Source organism: Chenopodium quinoa, unplaced genomic scaffold (genome assembly GCF_001683475.1).
Source record: "Chenopodium quinoa cultivar QQ74 unplaced genomic scaffold, ASM168347v1, whole genome shotgun sequence".
Lineage (NCBI taxonomy): Eukaryota > Viridiplantae > Streptophyta > Magnoliopsida > Caryophyllales > Amaranthaceae > Chenopodium > Chenopodium quinoa.
In genome coordinates this window covers 10309705-10328694 of record NW_018743252.1, presented here as the reverse complement: position 1 = coordinate 10328694, position 18990 = coordinate 10309705, and the positions used below count along the sequence as shown (strand labels likewise).

Below are 18990 nucleotides of genomic sequence, written 5' to 3'. Positions count from 1 at the left end.
GTTTAAATTTCATTTTTAGCTTTGATTAATGACAGGTTTATGCTATGACGTTCTTGAGTAAGAAGGGAGCATGGAACAAGATCTAAGTTATCTATGGGAGGATAAAGAAGTCAATCACAAGTCGTGTTCCTTTAGTGAGGAACTGAAGCTCCAGAGTTGAAGCTTCGAAAGCTAGTTCCTTGAGTGAGGAACTGAAGTTTCAGAGTCGAAGCTTCACAGAGTATCAAGGAGTCTAATGTATTTTATCTTTACTTTAGGCTACTTGTAATTATGTTAAGTACAATGATTATTGATAGGATTTAAGTGGATTTAATTTTATTTGATAAAGATTTTATTTTCCATATTTCAACTGATTTAATTTCGAAAATATCTTTTATGTTAAAATATCTTTTTGGTTAAAAAGATTTTCTGTTTTGATCTTTTCTTATTCTTTGGAAAATCTGACTTGGAAAATTTTCTTTCAAACGTGTGTTTTACCTTGTCAAAAGAAGTTGAGAAAAATAAGGAAGCCAGTTTAACCACTTCCTTATAATTCGATTGACTTGTTGCCCAAGCTCTCACGAACTGTACTTCCTAGTTTTATGGAAGTTGTGGATTAGTGGAGATTAAGGCAAAACGTAAATGTTTTAACTTCCTTCTCTGCCTATAAATATATTTTAGTTTTCTGTTGAGAAAAACACGCTTGAGCATTATAGTATTTTAACTTTCAAAAGAGTCATAATCCACTGAAGTCCTTGAGTGTCTTTGTACTTAGAAATTTAGAGTTTAATATTGAGTTGTATTGGGATAGAGTTTGGGGAAACTCTAAGAGTGTTTTATTGCTTTGAGTGAAGCAAGGAGAAATAGAGAGTAAGAGAGATCGACTGATTGAGGGATCAGTTGAAGGGAGCTTAAGTTCGTTGAGGAACTTGAGTTTAGAGTCTTAATTTGTAATAGGTTGTTTTCCCTATTACTGTTAAGAGTTGAGTTTAAAATCCCTTGTGGTTGTGGTTTTTCTTCTTGATTAGGGCCAAGAAGTTTTCCACGTAAAATCTCTCTTTGCACTTTTAGTTTTTGTTTGAGTTCCTTTATAAATTCCGCAAAAATTACCCTAGTTCCTCTACAATACAATTCACCCCCCTCTTGTATTGTTCATTCAAGTCAACAACCGCCTTACCCTTATCCCTTGTATCAACTTATAGATCTACCTCAAATTGAAGAAATTGATGATTATTCAAATAATCTATCTTAATTTTTTCGACAATGAATGCATATATTCAATTATATTCTTCTCCTTATGTAGAGTATCGATTTTAAGGGGCTTTTTTCCCCATATGTTACATGTTTGATGTTTCGATTGGCAATTAAGGGTTTTTGTTTGTTTGATTTTGTTTTTAAATATGTAATTAATGATATATTTTATATTTATGTTCCTTTTTTTCAAGGATTTTGGGGATTTCATGCCAAATTATGTATCTTCTTTCCCTTCTAGTTCAGTTGTTAATTGGTTCTGCCTTTTAAAATTTTGCATAAATCAATATATTGGTTTTTCTTTTAATAGTTGTATGATTTTCATTTCTATGAATTTGCATTACTTGAAATTAATAGATGCTTGTAGCATAATTATTATATAGGTAATTAGAAAGGTTAGTAAGGATAGTTTATAATTTTATCCATTAACTAATATATAGTTTCTTGCTATGTGATCTACAAGGTTGGGGATACTCCAACAGTGACATCCGAGGATATCTTGGGACTCTCTGTTTTGCAGGTGAATGTAGTTTAGTTGCATTTGACTCTATGTTCACAAACACTATGATCATATTCTTAAGAAGAGCACCTTGAGAGAAATCAGAGGATAAAGACTATAGTTTAATGATCATTTGACTCCTAGAGTATGCGGCATTGGCAAGTTTGTCACAAATTACTCACATATGAATCATCACACAACAAATAAATAAATTAATTCAATATCACATAAAAAATAATAATGTGTCATGGGTGTGTACGTGTGTTTCAGGACTGCTACCTAGAAAGATTAGGGAAGTTGTTCATAGTGCACGCACCAAAAATCTTATATAATTTGGAGTTTCTTTGCCGAAAACATCAAAATCTACTTCAGATCTAGAGGTAGGAAGTTGTTTTCTTCTTCTCTTCTTGAATTGATTTCTAGGTATCTAATTGTTTAATTCTTGAATTCGTTCCTTTAAATTCTATGTTTCTTTATTTTTTCTATTTGCAATCTATATTTGATTCATTTTGGGCTTCTAATGTTTCAACTATCCTTTGTCTCTTAATTCGAGTAAGACATTCAATATGTGTTAAATTTAGTTAATATTTTTAAATTAAAACTTTGTTGACGAATTATTTGTTACCAACTTGCCAATTATACTAGTAAAAGCCTAGCATAAGTAACTCCAAGCAGATTTGTAAATATATGAGATTCATTGTATTTTTTGTATGCTCAACTCAAATTTATACATGCTCCATTGTATTTTTTGTATGCTCAACTCAAATTTATTCATGCTCCACTGTATGACTATGATGTCTAGTTAATACTATGATGTTGCTTGTTGTTTATTAACCTGTCGCGACTTTTTATAGGCCGTGAGTTACTCTTTATGTTTTGTTAATTCTGCTTATTATGAGTACCTAATCTACCTATGTCCATATTTATGTGCTCATTTGACTGTTTCAAGTGTTGTAACCTCTAAGAGATTAACTCATGTCAAACGTCTGGCTTGATCAGTAAAGATTACCGTGAAGTAGAATGAACTAGGCACAGGGGATGAACAGATTCTTATTACTAAGGTCTAAGGATAGGAGCTGCAAACTAGTTATGCAGGAGTGTTGCAAATGTGTAGCGTGAGTTCATTCACAATGTATCACACAATTTTGGCAATGTAAAGCACATCTGTTTTGTAATTTTGTACTGAATGTTACTTAAACTCTTTGTTTCACTTATATTGCACGCGTTTCACCAACAATAGTCCATAGCTCATCATGGGGTGAGTTATGTGTATGGACACTTATACTCTATGCGGAGCGTTTTGAACTATATATAAGAAATCTGATGTACAATGCATGCCAAAGAACTTGTGCCAGCTGATATTAAATGTTTCTTATGGGATCGATTATAGGCTTTATAGAATGAAAGTTGCAACAGATCGATTTCCTTGAGCTTTCATTAGTTTCAGTTCTTTCCTCAAATTCTCCTGCCTAAAGAAACCACAAATATGTTTTATCAAATCATTATCTTGCAATTTGCAAGAGGAACAATAAAGTGAAGTTTCATTCAAACATGCAAGTTTGCGAACCATAAGAAACTAAACTTTAATTATATGTTGTGACATCATCACTCATAAGGAGATAATTATTGTAATTTCTTTCATTAATCTATGTTTGTATCGTCAATTAATACTCAAATATCAATAACTAAAACCAAATAATGTTTTGTTGGTATAATACAATACCATGTTGGTATGCTATCAATTTCATAATTTAACAATCACACTCATTATAAACGAATTTCTAAATAAGTTACAATTTTAATAATAGTGCATGGCTAATGATGTCCATTTTGCAAACGTTTCAAGATGATGTCACAAAACTTGTGATATGTAGAAACCAGAAAGAGGATTCCAATGAAATCACGGAGTCAGAGCTAGTAGATTTGGATCCACATTCACGCTCAATGAACAAACCTGTAACATAAAATGAATCACGACGTGTTATAAAATGACAATAATACAAATCATAATTATCCATCCATATAATATTTGCATTTTCACCTGAATCTATGCTCCCACTATTTTAAAATAAATGTCCCAATCAAATTAAGCACATATATGACAACACAAAACTTTGATAAAAAAATTATCTTTGATAATCGATAAATATAAATTGAAGAAAATTGATATCTAGAAACTATATATTAAGACAGTTTTAACAAATACTTATATACGGAGTAATTATATATACTTTTCCTTATATATATAAATCACTAACATTGGTCAACGTAAATTTTGTGAATAGCGCAAAGAAAGTCAAATGGGATATTTATTTTGAAACAAAGAAGTTATAATTTCTTACACCATTATATTATAATGCATACTTTACACATTATATTGTCTCAATTACTTAAACTTAATACATTATACTCAACAAAAGAAGAATATAATTGTTCAATTCATCAATGATCAACTATGAGCATTAAGCCAATCGTAGTTTGATTCGTTATCCATTTTTATCTTCACAATTAGATCTCCACAAAAGAAAAATATAATTTTTCTCAACAAAAGAAGAATATAATTGTTCAATTCACAATTAGATCTCCACAAAAGAAGAATAGAATTCTAGTAAGTACAAATACATAATTTCACCTCAAATACAAGTCTACAACATGTATTTCTTCCCTACCAACGATATCAATGACTACTTACAATTTTCATTATTATAGATCTACAATTAAGGATATCATTTCCCTAAAAAATGAAGTTAAATATATACTATAACTTACAAGATGTAGTTGAAAGCTTAGTCCTTGCTCCTTGGATTGATGCTTCTCCTCTTCCATCTTTAACCAATTGATGAATGAATCGATCCTCCTGCTACAAAAAAAATGGAAATTATTTGTCTATTTTTTTTTCCTTTTTTGGTGCTTCAATTGATAATGGAGAGCTGACTTTTTTTTTTGTCCCTCTTTATTTCTTTCTCTTGGAATCTTTCTCTCTCTTGGACTTTTTCTCTCTCTTGGAGTCACATGACCTTTTTTTCTTTTACAATTTTGTTTTCCTTTTATTTTTTTAACACATTTTCTAATTTATTTATTAGTCCTTACTAGAGACATATTCGTCTCTAGTTGCTAGATGCTGAGACATTCCCGGGAAAAAGGGAGGGAAGGTATTATGTGGGTCCACATGATGTCATAAGGTGGTTGAGAGCCAACTAGATAGGAACTTTTGGTATTTAAGAAAAGAGTAGGTGGTAATTGCTAAAATGAAAAGAATAGTAAGTGGTAATTGTAAAATTTTCCTTAAATTTATATTTGTAAATTGTAGCCATTAAAAAAAAAAAAGAATTGCAAATTGCAGCCAAAAGTTCTTAAAATTGTAGTTCGATTCAACTTTTTTATCAGTTTACGTGTCAAAACAAATCCGGTTGAGGTTTTAGGGGCCATTTTAATTCTAAAGGGTCCCAATTAAGCTCGGAATTAGCAAAAAATAACATAAGTGCCTCGTTTTGCTTAACAAAAATGTATCGATTTGTGGGCAACTATTTTTTGCTGTAAAAACGAGGCACTTACATTTATTTTTTTTGCTAATTCCGAGCTCAATTCGGACTCGAAAGGGATAAAAGGGCCTCTAAAACCTTAACCGAATATTTTTCGACACGTAAACCGATGAAAAAGTTGAAACGGAATGCAATTGACAATTTATAAGAATTTTTGGGCTACAATTGCAATTTTTTTAAATGGCTGCAATTTGCAAATTGCTAACATTAAATGATTGCAATTTGCAAATTTTCCCAAGTGATATTCAATTTTTGAATTTATAACTATAATTGAAATGTAGAAAGGAAAAAGTTAACGAATGTTCCGATGGTGTTGGATAAAATAATTAAACTCGAAATATTAAATTAAAATGAACATTAAATATACCGATCTATGCAGATATACAATCATAATAGAGAATCAGTAAATTAATAAAAATATAAATCTAGAAAATTGTAACTCAATATTCAGTCATAATATAAATAAAAATACTTAGGGCCTGTTCACATTTACTGAACTAAATTGAACTGAACTGAACTGAATTGAGCTGAAATGAATATTTTATGAGAGAGGAAAATTATGAGCTGAACTAAACTGATTAGAGATGAACTTATATATATATATATATATATATATATATATATATATATATATATATATATATATATATATATATATATATATATATATATATATATATATATATATATATATATATATATATATATATATATATATATATATATATATATATATATATATATATATATATATATATATATATATATATATATATATATATATATATATATATATAAAAGAATAGAAAATCAGTAAAAATAATTTAAGTTCAGTAAAAATAACTTATATTATTATTTAAGGTTCCACGTGTTAGGATATATTTAAGTTAGATAACACTTTGTGAATATATTTGTATATATCTTGTTAGGAGTTTTATGGCAAGTTAGGTTATTGTTGTAAGCCTATATATATGTGATTAATGGTAAAGGCTTATCAAGCTGCTTTATCCTAAATATTTTCTTGACTTTGACATGGTATCAGAGCCTCTCTAATTTCAAGAGATTTTTGTTCGATCCTGATTTGTTATTCCATTATTTTTTTCCACAAATTTGTGAGTTTGGGGTTTCGATTTTTTTTGTACACAAAAATTAGTTTAGTCGAATTTAGGGTTCCGAATCCCTAATTTCTAGTTTGTTTATTCAAGTGTGTGTAGCGCTTGATCTGTTTGGTTAAGGTGTGCGCGTTGTAGTGTGTGTTGTGGTGTCCGATTGCTTGTTGTATGCTTCCGTCTTGTGTGTATTTTTTGGGAATTGTTCGTGTGTTGAGGAGTAATGGTTGGTGGCGGTAATCATACTTCTAAGAGTTCTTAGCAGACAAGTTCTCAAGAGGTGACTAACGATGATCGTGCTTCTGCTCCCACTTTAACTAATGATCACTGAGTGCAATTCTTGAAAGCAATTAAGACTTTTAAATCCTCTACTTCATCCAATGATAAATCATCTCACGGTAATTATTGTTCTAATGAGTGGATAATTGATACCGGAGCGTCAAAACATATGTCGGGTGATTTAAATTTGTTTTACGACTTGTGTGATATTTTATTTCCGGTTGGTTTACTTAATGGAAAAAATACTACGGCCACTAAAGAAGGAAGAATTAAACTGAGTGATCGTTTCATACTAGAAGATGTTTTATTTGTTCCTGAATTACATTGTAACTTATTGTCCGTGTCTCAATTATTAGAATAGCATGAATATATTGTTCTTTTCACTAACAAGCTATGTACTATTCAGGGCCGCACTTTGAAGAACTTGATTGGAGCTAGGGTGCAGTGTAATGGGGTCTATCTCTTCCGGTCGGTTTGTCCTCGTGTCCATCAAGCAAATTCAACAGAAGCTCCGGATACAAGTATGTTATGGCATGCATAAACGTTTAGGTCATCCTTTGATGAAAGTTGTTATGTCTTTACCTGGAGTAGCTAGTAGTAGTAAAAATAAAAAATGTGGTGTATTTGATTGTCATATTTGTTTTATGGGTAAACAACCCCGTAATTCCTTTCCTTCAAGTGTGAACAGAGCATCTGCTTTATTTTATTTGATACATTGTGATATTTGGGGTCCAAATAGAGTATCATCTAGTTGCAATGCTAGATATTTCCTTACTATTGTTGATGATTTCTTCTAGTGGCGGAGCCAGGAATATATAACCGGGGGGACGACAACTAAACATCGCGTCATTGACAAAAATATTTAAAAAAACTAAACGCAAAGATAGTTTTATAGTTAAAATTTTACAATTAAAAAAATCCACGATATATAATTAGTCTTACAATTAAAAAAAATTACATAAAGTTTAACATTAAATTATAATTTCATCATTCGAGTCTTCTTATTTTGAAAACGATCAATGATTTCTTCATCGGGAACTTGTAGGAACATTTCCTTCTCAATGAAAGTGACCAAACAATCATTCATAAATTGATCACCCATGCTATTTCGTAACTTACTTTTGACATATGTCATTGCGGAGAACACTCTTTCAACACTTGCCGTAGCAACGGGAAGAATCAACATCAACTTGATAAGCAAATATACAAAAGGATATGTCTTATCCTTCTTGGTACTAACAAGCATCATGGAAAAGAGTGTTAAGATCACGCAAGTTTTGAAATCTTTCATCATTGTGCACATTTTCCATGGATATATCAAGTTAACCTTCAAGTGTCATCAAATCAAAACTTGAAAATTCTTCGGGATAAAAAGAGGCAAGTTTGAGTACCTTTTCTTTGTCAAAAGATGAAAAATTATCTTTAGGACTTAATCAAGCCATACTAACTCCATGCTTCTCTTATTGAATCGATTATCAAGTTCGTGATGAAGAGGCAAATCAATTACCCCCAAAAATATTTCAACTCGAAAATGATGTAGATTTGTTGCTTTTTCGAAAAACCGTCGTGATCTTCCTTGAGAAACATAAAGAGAATCCATAGTAAGAACATCACTGTCTTGGTTAGTGCAAAATGAAGTAACCTTGTTTAAGAAAGTCTCCCACCCTTGTTCCCTCATTTTTTGCAATACACTTTTTGTAAAAGTAACTAGTTCCATGGCATTTACAATATCTTGCTCCTTTATTTGCAAAGCAATACACAAATCATTAGTGTAACTAAAAATAGTCAACATTAACTAAGCCAAAAAAATAAAATCAAATGACTCTAATTGTCCTAAAACAATTTGGGCTTTGAACTTATCTTCCGATGCGCCATGCTTCCCAATGTGAACAATTACCTTCAAAATTGTATAAAATAAGCGGATGATATTTACAAGACACTTGTAATGAGATCCCCAACGAGTATCTCCGGGTCTCTTCAAACCAAGTTCTTGATTCAAACCCGATCCACACAAAATTTCCCCCACTTCTATTGCTTGAGCAAGTTCTTGAGCTTGACTATTACGAATCATTTCTCTTCTCTTGCAATAAACTCCAACAACATTCAACAAGTTTGCAAGTATTTCAAAAATCAAACCACAACTATCATTTCTTTTAGCAACGACAACTAGTGTGAGTTGAAGTTGATGAGCAAAACAATGTATGTAGTAGGCTCTTGGAGTATCATTCATAATCAAAGTCTTAAGGCCATTTATTTCACCCTTCATATTACTAGTCTCATCATAACCTTGCCCTCTTATCATAGATGGAATTAATGAATATTCCACAAGTAGTGACATAATTGTATCTTTAAGAGATAACGCGGTAGTATCACCAACATGAACAATGCCTAAAAATCTCTCCATTACCTTTCCATTATCTCTATTAACAAAGCGCAAAACAAGAGCTAGTTGCTCTTTTTGAGACATATCACTTGACTCATCTGTCAATATAGCAAAGTAATCATCACCAAGCTCTTCAATTATGCACTTAGTTGTTTCTTTTGCACAACAATTAATAATGTCTTTTTTTTATCGGGGGAGAAGTCATTTGATAATTTCTGGGTGCATTTTCAAGAGTATGATAACCTACTTCCTTAACTTTTTCTCCTAACCATTTCAATAGCTCAATGAAATTACCCCTACTATAAGACTCATCACGTTCATCATGCCCACGAAATGCCAAACTGTGCTCCAAAAGAAACCTTAAACAAGTTAAAGATGCATTTCAACGAATATAATATTCACTTTTAATCACCTTACTTGCCTTTTCAAACATATTCACAATTAATTTATTTTTCCCATCTTTCAAGTTCACATGCTTCTCATAAGCAAGATTATGATCACTCTTAATTCCACCAACATGCTTCTCAAATCTTTCCAGCTTATTTCGTTTCCTAAACCCTCCATCAACAAATGCATATTGTCAACTTCACCTTTAAACAAGTAACATACAAAACAAAATGCGGCATCTTTTTCAATGCTATATTCAAGCCAATCCCATTTGTTGAACCAATTCACACTAAAACGACGCAAGCCACCCGCTTATCTTTGAGAAAATTTGTGAGTTTTTGGTAGGCAAGGTTTTTTGAGGATATAAGCCCTCCTCACCGCATTTCTTTGTTTTGAGGGATAGTCCACTATGTTAATTCTTTTTCCCGGATCATGAGGAAGAAGTTCAACATCATATATCAATTCTCTTCCTCCTCTGTTGGTAAATTACTAGTACTTGTACCACCAATTTCTTCAACATTTTCGTGATTTGGGGGGAGCTAATTGAGATTTCATTCTTTTAAACAAGAATTTTCGAAGATCGGGTTGTTTTCCCTTAGAATTGTTTGAATTAGGTGAATTGTTTGACATGTCCTAATTAAATCAATAAAAATAAAAACAATGAATCAATAATAATTCAATTACCATCATATCATCAATATTACCAAACAATTTAACACAAATAACAAGTTACAATTTTATAAAGTGAACAATTTGAAAATTGAGAACCCTAGCCTAACATTGGATTATAAAATATCAACCATTAAAAAAAATCTGAATTTAAACAATTAAAAATTCACACTTAAATAAAAAACTAGCACTTAAACAATTTAATTAAAATAAGATTTAGGATTTGGAGGGATAATTTAAAATTATAAGTTACTTACAATGAATTGGGGAAAAATCTTAAGAAAATTGACTTTTGCAATATATGGTATGTCGGTTATGCGGTGGTGACGGCAGCGTCGACGTCAACAGCGTGGTTGTCACTTGTCGGAGTCCGGCAGTCGGGTAGCAGGTTTGAGCACTCCGTAGTACGTTGTGGGAATTGGGAATAGAAACTAGAAAGCTTAATTAAAAAATAAAAATTACCTTTATACTTTTTAACTTTTATTATTGTTTTGTCTTTTAGTAAGTTTTATTGTTTTATATTTTTTGTTTGATATGATGTCAGTCCTACAACTCCTACTCCTGTTACTTTCACACTTTTATTTGTATGCTTGCCTTGGTTAGTTGGTTTTGTCAGACTTTTGTGGATTAGTCGCCTTTTGTAAGTTTTGTTTTGTTTTGTTTTTTTTTTTAAATAGAAAAATCTATAAAAAAAATTCAAAGTGGGGAGACAGTTGTCCCCCCTCCCTCCGCCCCTGATTTCTCCTGTGCTACTTGGGATTATTTGATGGTTGGTAAACATGAAGTAGGAAGTTAATTCATGATTTATATGATTTAATCAAAACTCAATTTAATAAAAAGATTAAAGTTTTACGAAGTGAAAATGGGCAAGAGTTCTAGTGTTTGAAGTCGTATTTTTGATAAGAAAGGGATAGTACATCAAACTTCATGTGTGGATACTGCTCAACAAAATGGTGGTGTTAAAAGAAAACATAAACATATTTTGAATGTTTCTTGTGCTTTACGTTTCCAAGATAAATTGCTTAAGTATTTTTGGGGAGAATGTGTTTTGGCCACCGTTCATCTTATTAATTTGACTCCGACTTCTATTTTAGGTGGAAAAACCCCTCATGAATGTTTGTTTGTGAAACCCCCCTCTTATGATGAAGTACGTGTTTTTGGGTGTTTGAGTTATGTTGTGAATAATTCTCGTGGTAAAGATAAATTTGACTCGAAATCTAAGAGGTGCATATTTGTCGGTTATCCTTTCGAAAAAAAAGGTTGGCGTTTTTATGATTTGGAGTCTAACGAATTTATAATAAGTCGTGATGTTAAATTTATTGAAGACAAATTTCCCTTTATTGAGCAGTTTGACGAGTTAGAAAAGGTGCAATGGGAGAATTATTTTAATCATGCAAGTTCGTTTATGGGATGATGAAGATTATGTTAGTGATTTGCATTCTTTTTCACCTACTGTACCTGAAGTTAGTAGTGCTTGTGATATGGATTTAATGCATGAGTTGCATGCTACTGTTGATCCACGTATAGTCAGTGAGGGTAATCAAACTTTGCATGTGCCTAGTAATGTTCCTTCTGGTGATGATGTTGCTACTGCCTCCCTTGACTTAAGGGGGAGTATGGGTACTCATAGTGATGTGGCAGGGGGTAAAACTCCCAATAATGGTGAAGTGTTGGGTCGCGGTCATCGTATCAAATTTCCATCCTCAAAGCTCCGTGGTTATGTGACTAATACGGTTGTTCATCAAGCAATAGACCCCACTCCTGCAACAACTGCTCCCGCTTCTCAATCACTTTCTTCAGGTAAATAATTTGATATAGCTTTTTATGTTGATTATAACAATTTTTCTAGGAGACATAAGTGTTTTCTGACAGCAGTTACAAAGGGTAAAGAGCCTTCCTCGTTAAGGAAGCTGTGAAACATAAGGGTGGCGTAAGGCGATGAAAGAAGAAATTGATGCTCTTAAACGAAATGGCACGTGGACATTGGAGGACTTACCTCCAGGTAAGAAGGATATTGGTAATGGTTGGGTCTATAAAATTAAATATACTTCTACAGGTGAAATAGAGCGACTTAAAGGTCGTCTTGTTGTGTATGGCAATCGACAAGTTGCAGGTGTTGATTATAATGAAATTTTTGTCCCTGTGGAAAAAATGGGGACTGTTAGACTTTTTATCTCTGTTGCTTCTTCTTTGAATTGGGAGCTGCATCAAATGGATGTTCATGATGCCTTTCTTCATGGATATTTGGCAGAGGAAGTATATATGCAGTTACCTCCCGGTTATAATTGTCCTACTCTAGGGAAGGTTTGTAGGCTGCGTAAGTCTATATATGGTTTGAAACAAGCTCCTCGTCAGTGGTTTTCTAAATTGTCTAACGCTTTGAAATCTTATGGTTTCAAGCAATCATATGCAGATTATTCTTTATTCAGTTATATTGGGGTACGGTCTTCGATCCCTTCATGTTCTTGTGTATGTTTATGATCTAATTGTTGCTGGGTCGTCTCATGATGCAATAATTTGTTTTAAAAAATATTTGAGTACTTGCTTTCATATGAAAGACCTTGGCGTGTTGAAGTATTTTTTGGGTATTGAAGTTGCCCGTGGTCCGGAAGGTATATTTTTGTCTCAACGTAAATATGCTTTGGATGTATTATCTGAAGCAGGAATGTTAGGTTGTAAGCCTATTGATACTCCTATGGAGAAGAACCATCGTTTGGCATATGCCGAGGGGGAGCCATTCTCCCAACCTGATCAGTATCGTCGCTTAGTTGGGCGAGTTGTTTATTTATCTGTAACTCGTTCAGAGTTGAGTTACTCTGTTCATATTCTTGCACAGTTTTTGAGTAACCCGCGAGTGCAACATTGGGATATGATGCCACAATCAGAGTACTACGCTATATTAAAGGTAGGTCAGGGTATATTGTTACGTCCTATGAAGGACATGTGCTTGACGGCTTTTTGTGGTAGTGATTGGGCGGCATGTCATCCGACTTGTCGTTCTTTGTCTGGTTATATGGTTTTTCTTGGTCGTTCCTCTGTCTCATGGAAGACTAAGAAACAACTGACAGTTGCTAGTTCTTCTTCAGAAGCTGAGTATCGTGCTATGACAGTTACTACTTGTGAATTAAAGTAGTGGTAGAAATCTTTGTTGTTCTCTCTTGGTATTTTGCATCCCAAGCCTATGAAGTTGTATTGTGATAGTCAATCTACTCTTCACATTCCTAAAAATCCTGTTTTTCATGATCGTACTAAGCATATAGAGGTGGATTGTCACTTTGTTCGTGATGAGTTGGTGAATGGTAATCTAGCTACTGCGTATGTTCCTACAGGTCATCAGTTAGCAGATATTTGGACGAAGGCACTTGGGAAGCGACAGTTTGGTTTTCTCCTTAACAAGTTGGACATTCGTGATTTACATGCTCCAACTTGAGGGGGAGTGTTAGGATATATTTAAGTTAGATACACTTTGTGAATATATTTGTATATATCTTGTTAGGAGTTTTATGGCAAGTTAGGTTATTGTTGTAAGCATATATATATATATATATATATATATATATATATATATATATATATATATGTGATTAATGGTAAAGGCATATCAAGTCGTTTTCTCCTTTTTTTGTTTTTGTTTTTTTTTTTAAATATTTTATAAGGATTTTTTTAATGTTTTTCTTTTGGGTTTACAAAATAATTAATTAAAGCTAAAAACAAAAAAATACTGATGTTTATCTTTTTATTTGTTCAGTTCATTCTCCAAACAACGCTTCATTCACTTCCCAAAATCTCTAATGTTTATCTTTTTATTTGTTTAATTTATTCTCTAAACAACACTTCATTCACTTCCCAGTTCAATTAATTTCTACATCCATTTAAGATATTTTCATTTCACAACTACCTTCTGTTTATCTTTCTTTTTTTTTTGTTTCCAATCTCTCTTCCATTCTTTTTACCCCAAATCATTTTTCTCATCCCCTACTCATTCTTAATAACTACATAATTCATTAGTCTAATATTACAAACAAAATAAAATAAAATTACAATGAAATTCATGATTTTGTATATATTTTAGGAAAATTTGTCAAAAATAAAACGACCTTTCAGCATTCTTCCAAAAATAAAATGACCTTTTGATTATTCCAAAATAAAACGATCTTTGATAGTCATCTGCTCAAAATAGTACACTACTGGTTGACGACCTGCTTAACAGGTTTTTGTGACATGTGTCTCAATGCGATAGGTAAGGTTTTTTTTTTTTTTTTTTTTTTTATTTTTTATTTACAATTATCTTTCTAAAAAAATAATTAATTTTTTAAAAATCACCCAAGTACCCCCAACGGCTAACCCCCAACCTGCTACAACCCCAACTGTAGCCCTCCACCCCTGCCGTCGTCGCGAAGTCAACCCATCCCCTCACCCTTGCCATCGTAGCAAACCCAACCCAACCCCAAGCCTTCGCCCCTGCTGCCGTCGGCAAACCCATGCCAAAACCCCTTGTTATATTGGCAAATCGCACCTAATTCCATATTTTTTGCGTGGGATTTAACGATTGGGGTTTGTGGCTTGGTTGATAGGGTTGTTTTCGGGTTTTTTGGGCGGGTGAGGGTGGTTTTGGATGATTTCGGGATGGTTTCAAGGGGTTGGGTCGTTGAGGCGTGGCTGTGGGCTGGGTTTGACGGTGGTTACAAGGATGTTTTTATGGCTGCATGTGGTTGAGGGATGATTGGGGAAAAGAGGAGGAGTGACAAAGAGTGCTGGACTGGCAGCCGTGGCAGGTTATGAGGAGGTTGGCGTATGGTGATTGGTGGCTACGGCGAGCGGCAGGTGGTTGACGATGGTGATTGTGGCCGGGCAGGGAGGAGAGTGATTTTTTTATTTTTTTATTTTGTTTTTTTAAAATAAAAATTAATTTCTTTTATAATAAAAAATGTAAAAATAATTCTAACCCATCATAGTTCGACACGTGTCCAAGTTCAACCTTTTCAATCGGTTACCGGTTTTTTATTCTATTTTGAGCAGATGGTTATCAAAGGTCGTTTTATTTTGGAATAATCAAAATGTCGTTTTATTTTTGGAAGACCGCTGAAAGGTCGTTTTATTTTTGACAAATTTTCCTATATTTTAAACTTATTTTCAATTTGTTTATTCATTGTTGGTTTATGTCAACTTGTGAAGTTTTGGGTTTGAATTGATATTATTTGTAGCAACATTTTTGCAAGCAGTAAGATGTGTTCCTAGGTTTTTTTTTTTTTTTTTTTTTTTTTTTTTTTTTTTTTTTTTTTTGAATAATTTATCAAAATTATAATCATGTGTCAAAACTCAAAACCAATATTAAATTGTAAGTGTGGTTATTTATGTTTTTTTTTTTTTTTTTTTTTTTGAAGTTTGCATTTTTTGTTCTTCACAATAATTGAATTACTTGTATGTTGTATTATACTTCGTATATTCTTAATTGATTTTTCATGCACTAATTATAATCATGTGTCAAAACTTAAAAGCAACATTAAATTGTAAGTGTGGCTATTTAATTGTATTTTAATTTGAATTTTTTAAAGTTTGCATCTTTTTGTTCTTCTCAATTTTACTACTTGTATGTTGTTTATATGTACTTTTAATTGAATTGATCCCATTAAAAAATTTAGAACTTTTTAATATTTACTTATTTTGCATTTTAATCCAATAGTGTGATTAGTTAATTAAATTTAAATTCCAGATATCCTAAATTTAAATTTTCTATTTTGCTTCATGTAATGGCATCTAAAGTTTTTGAATTGATAGATATTTTAAAAAATATGAATGGCAATAGGCATGAAATTCAATGTTATTCAATAGATGCAATCCAATTTTTTGCAAGGTAATTTTGTAACACCCCTGATTTACTAACTGAAAATAAATAAGAATTAAAGGAAAAATAAACAACCTTTAAATAAAATTAAGCATACTCCTAACTCGGAGGTATCACCGCCATACTTATCAACCGGTCAAGTGTTAAGGCTTACAAAATCCCAATAATTACAATTCAATAAACTAGGTGAGCTATTTATACAACTTTATAGACTCGTGATAACATACTAATAGAAACAATTAAGCTTCTTTAGCTACGATCACTTGTTTAACCTGCTTAGAAAATCTTGACTGCTCACCATTAAGGCATTAAGGACAAATTCCAAAATAGATCGTCGCAGGGCCACCATAAGAAAAAGACATGTCCGCAAACACAAATAGCACAACAAAACAATACACACACGTCAACAAAAAGCTGAGTAATCATCACATATCAGAGTATATAGAGTAAAATAAAATAATCCACATTACTAGCTCATCAGTTAATCAATGTAGTTCAAAATTACATTACACAATGTACTCTGAAAATAACCTTTATCAACTCAACCTCGAATAATAATACAAATCTTTACTCAATCAACTCATATATCCCATAAGTGTGCCATACTCTTTGTTCTATACCTAACCTTGGACATGGGTAATTTTAATAAATAAATCAACAAGTATAAAAACTTGAATACTCCCAATAACCAGAAAATACCTTGAACCAGATCACAGATGAGTCAATTCCCACTGTAAGGGACCATAGAAAAATAAATAAAATAAAGAACCTCATTCTTAACTCATGATTATCATCCGCTTACCAATATGTCAAGGACTAAGGTATATAACGCCGAGCCTCAAATAAAGAACAAAATAAGAATACTCAACCTTTTGATCTCATACGTCGATCAAATAATCATTCACATGATAATAAATAATAACTCCATAATGACACAAGTTCACAAATAATACAACAATTCAATTCAAAAACATCTTAACTCTTACGGAAATAATATTAGCACCCAAAAATAATTAACTCACAGCCCAAAAATAATACTCTGCATTAACAACCCTAAAACCTCGATAAAACAATACTCCCTATGGAAACAACATTAAAAACCCTAGAAAAATAACACAATCAATCAATATCACAAAAATAATATGGTAATAAGAATCATACTATACCACACACTAATCATGTATATATATAAATCATGATCATATATAATTCACAAATTATAAAATTTACACATAACAATACGGAGTACAATTAATATATACTAACGATTACATATAATAAATAATACAACCAAATTATAAACAAATGATCTAAGGGTTGATAGTGTAATTACCTTTCCGGAAACAATTAAACAAATATTATAGCAAAGTATTGCACTAACTTTCGACTCCTGACTTGCAATTCACGCCGACAAAGAATGTGAGGGCTTGGATACTTACATTGGAATTACATGATAAAGTTTGGTGGAAGAATCATGAGAATAATAAATACAATAAATTATGGAGTATATTGAGTGTAAAATTAACATTTTTAAGCTTTTAATGCATATTTTATAAAAAAAAAATATTAAAGACACTTGCAATATTTAGAGAACATTCTATTTACTTAATTTTTTTTTTTACAAGATATTAACCTTTTTCATATTTTTCATGATATTCACTTTATTTTCACTAATCTATAACAAACTTTTTTTTTTTTGGGTGTAATCAAGCTATAACAAACTATTGGTTATTATTTTCATTACTCCAATCAAATTCACTTTATTTTCACTACTCAATCAACTTCAATTACTCGCCATAAAATTTCCTGAAAAAAGGCATAACCAAATACTTCAATTTTCTTATAACAAAAGCTCATTTCAACTCCTCTATAACAAACTCAATCTGCACCAAAAAAAATTCTCATCTTAATAGCTCTCTTACATACACCATTTCAAACTACTAACATTATTACAATAATGGTGTCAATTCAGATCCCTATGAATTCACCTCCATTTTTATTTACTCCACCACCTTGCCCTGAGGCGGTTATAATCGATATTAAGAATTTCAAATTTGGATCAATATATTCTTTAATACATTCTCATAACCACCACCCACAAGGCTAAAATCAACCATCAACAACCAACACCAACTTCATTTTCTCTACCATAAAATTCTCAATTTATTCTGTTCTTATCAATCATTCTTTTTGTGCACTGCCCTTGGCATAACAATCATCGATAATGACATTGATGAAGACAAGGTTGAGATGAACAACTTCTTGTCCAAATAATTCATGCACAATATGCAAGGGAAGCAATTTCAATTTCCTTTTTTTTTTTTTTTTTTTTTTTTTTTTTTTTTAAATATCACTGAGAACTTCTTCAATTTGTCATGTTGCTACTTGATTTTTTATTTTCGATTTATTCTTTTTTTTACATGTTTTCAAAATTAAAATTAAAATTTATTATTATTGAATTGTTTTCATTTGTTTATGAAGATCTCAGCTTCTCTTTTGATCAACAACTTAAAAATTTTATACTCAATATAAAAAATATATTAGGAAGTTATTAATATTAGGAAGTAATAATATTAGTATATGAAAAAGAGAATATTATGAAAAAAATAATTTCAAAGTGTATATGAAAAAAAAAAAGAAAATTTTCAAAGTGGAAGGAAAATATTATAGTAGGTTATAAATACTATTCACTAAGGTTTGGCCAAAAATAAATATTATGAAAAAATATATGAGCATAAATAATAGGAAAATTTTTAAATTACCACCCAAAAATGTATTCATTTTCAAAATAACCACCCGTTTAATTTTTTATTTTATTTTACAACCCCTTAAATTAAAAAAACTACTCAGATTACCACCCATTTCAAATTCCGACGGCATTCTGTTGTGAGGACCCACCCAATGGCTGGTAATGACTATGTCTAAGGATTACAATCAGCCATGTCTTCACTCAACCTCCCCCTTAAACCAATTTATTGAGTACAAGACAACCTAAAACCAAAAGAAAACAACTAAAAAAAAACCAAGAGCATGCTGTCTGAATTGCC

The 18990-nt window shown here is 31.6% G+C and overlaps 1 protein-coding gene and 1 long non-coding RNA gene across 2 annotated transcripts; both read right to left on the bottom strand.

The window, feature by feature from the left end:
* Nucleotides 1–3341: 3341 nt before the first annotated feature.
* LOC110734865 lies at nucleotides 3342–4738 on the bottom strand. The gene is made up of 2 exons (XR_002513938.1): nucleotides 4499–4738; nucleotides 3342–3683 (listed from the first exon to the last, which is right to left on the bottom strand). It is a non-coding gene; the product is annotated as an uncharacterized LOC110734865 (long non-coding RNA).
* A 2897-nt stretch (nucleotides 4739–7635) lies between these two features.
* LOC110734945 lies at nucleotides 7636–9668 on the bottom strand. The gene is made up of 5 exons (XM_021915066.1): nucleotides 9652–9668; nucleotides 9286–9401; nucleotides 8557–9140; nucleotides 8222–8397; nucleotides 7636–7894 (listed from the first exon to the last, which is right to left on the bottom strand). The coding sequence occupies exons 1-5, from the start codon at nucleotides 9666–9668 to the stop codon at nucleotides 7636–7638; spliced, it is 1152 nt and encodes a 383-aa protein (XP_021770758.1).
* Between the last annotated feature and the right edge of the window lie 9322 nt (nucleotides 9669–18990).

Bases quoted from the DNA above. Each gene is read 5' to 3' on its own strand.
- LOC110734945 (XM_021915066.1), bottom strand. The intron at 8,398-8,556 runs GTAATTGTTCAC...TTGCAAATAAAG, and splicing joins TATTTTATACAATTTTGAAG to GAGCAAGATATTGTAAATGC. The intron at 7,895-8,221 runs GTTTTTCGAAAA...GATGCTTGTTAG, and splicing joins TCTCAAGGAAGATCACGACG to TACCAAGAAGGATAAGACAT.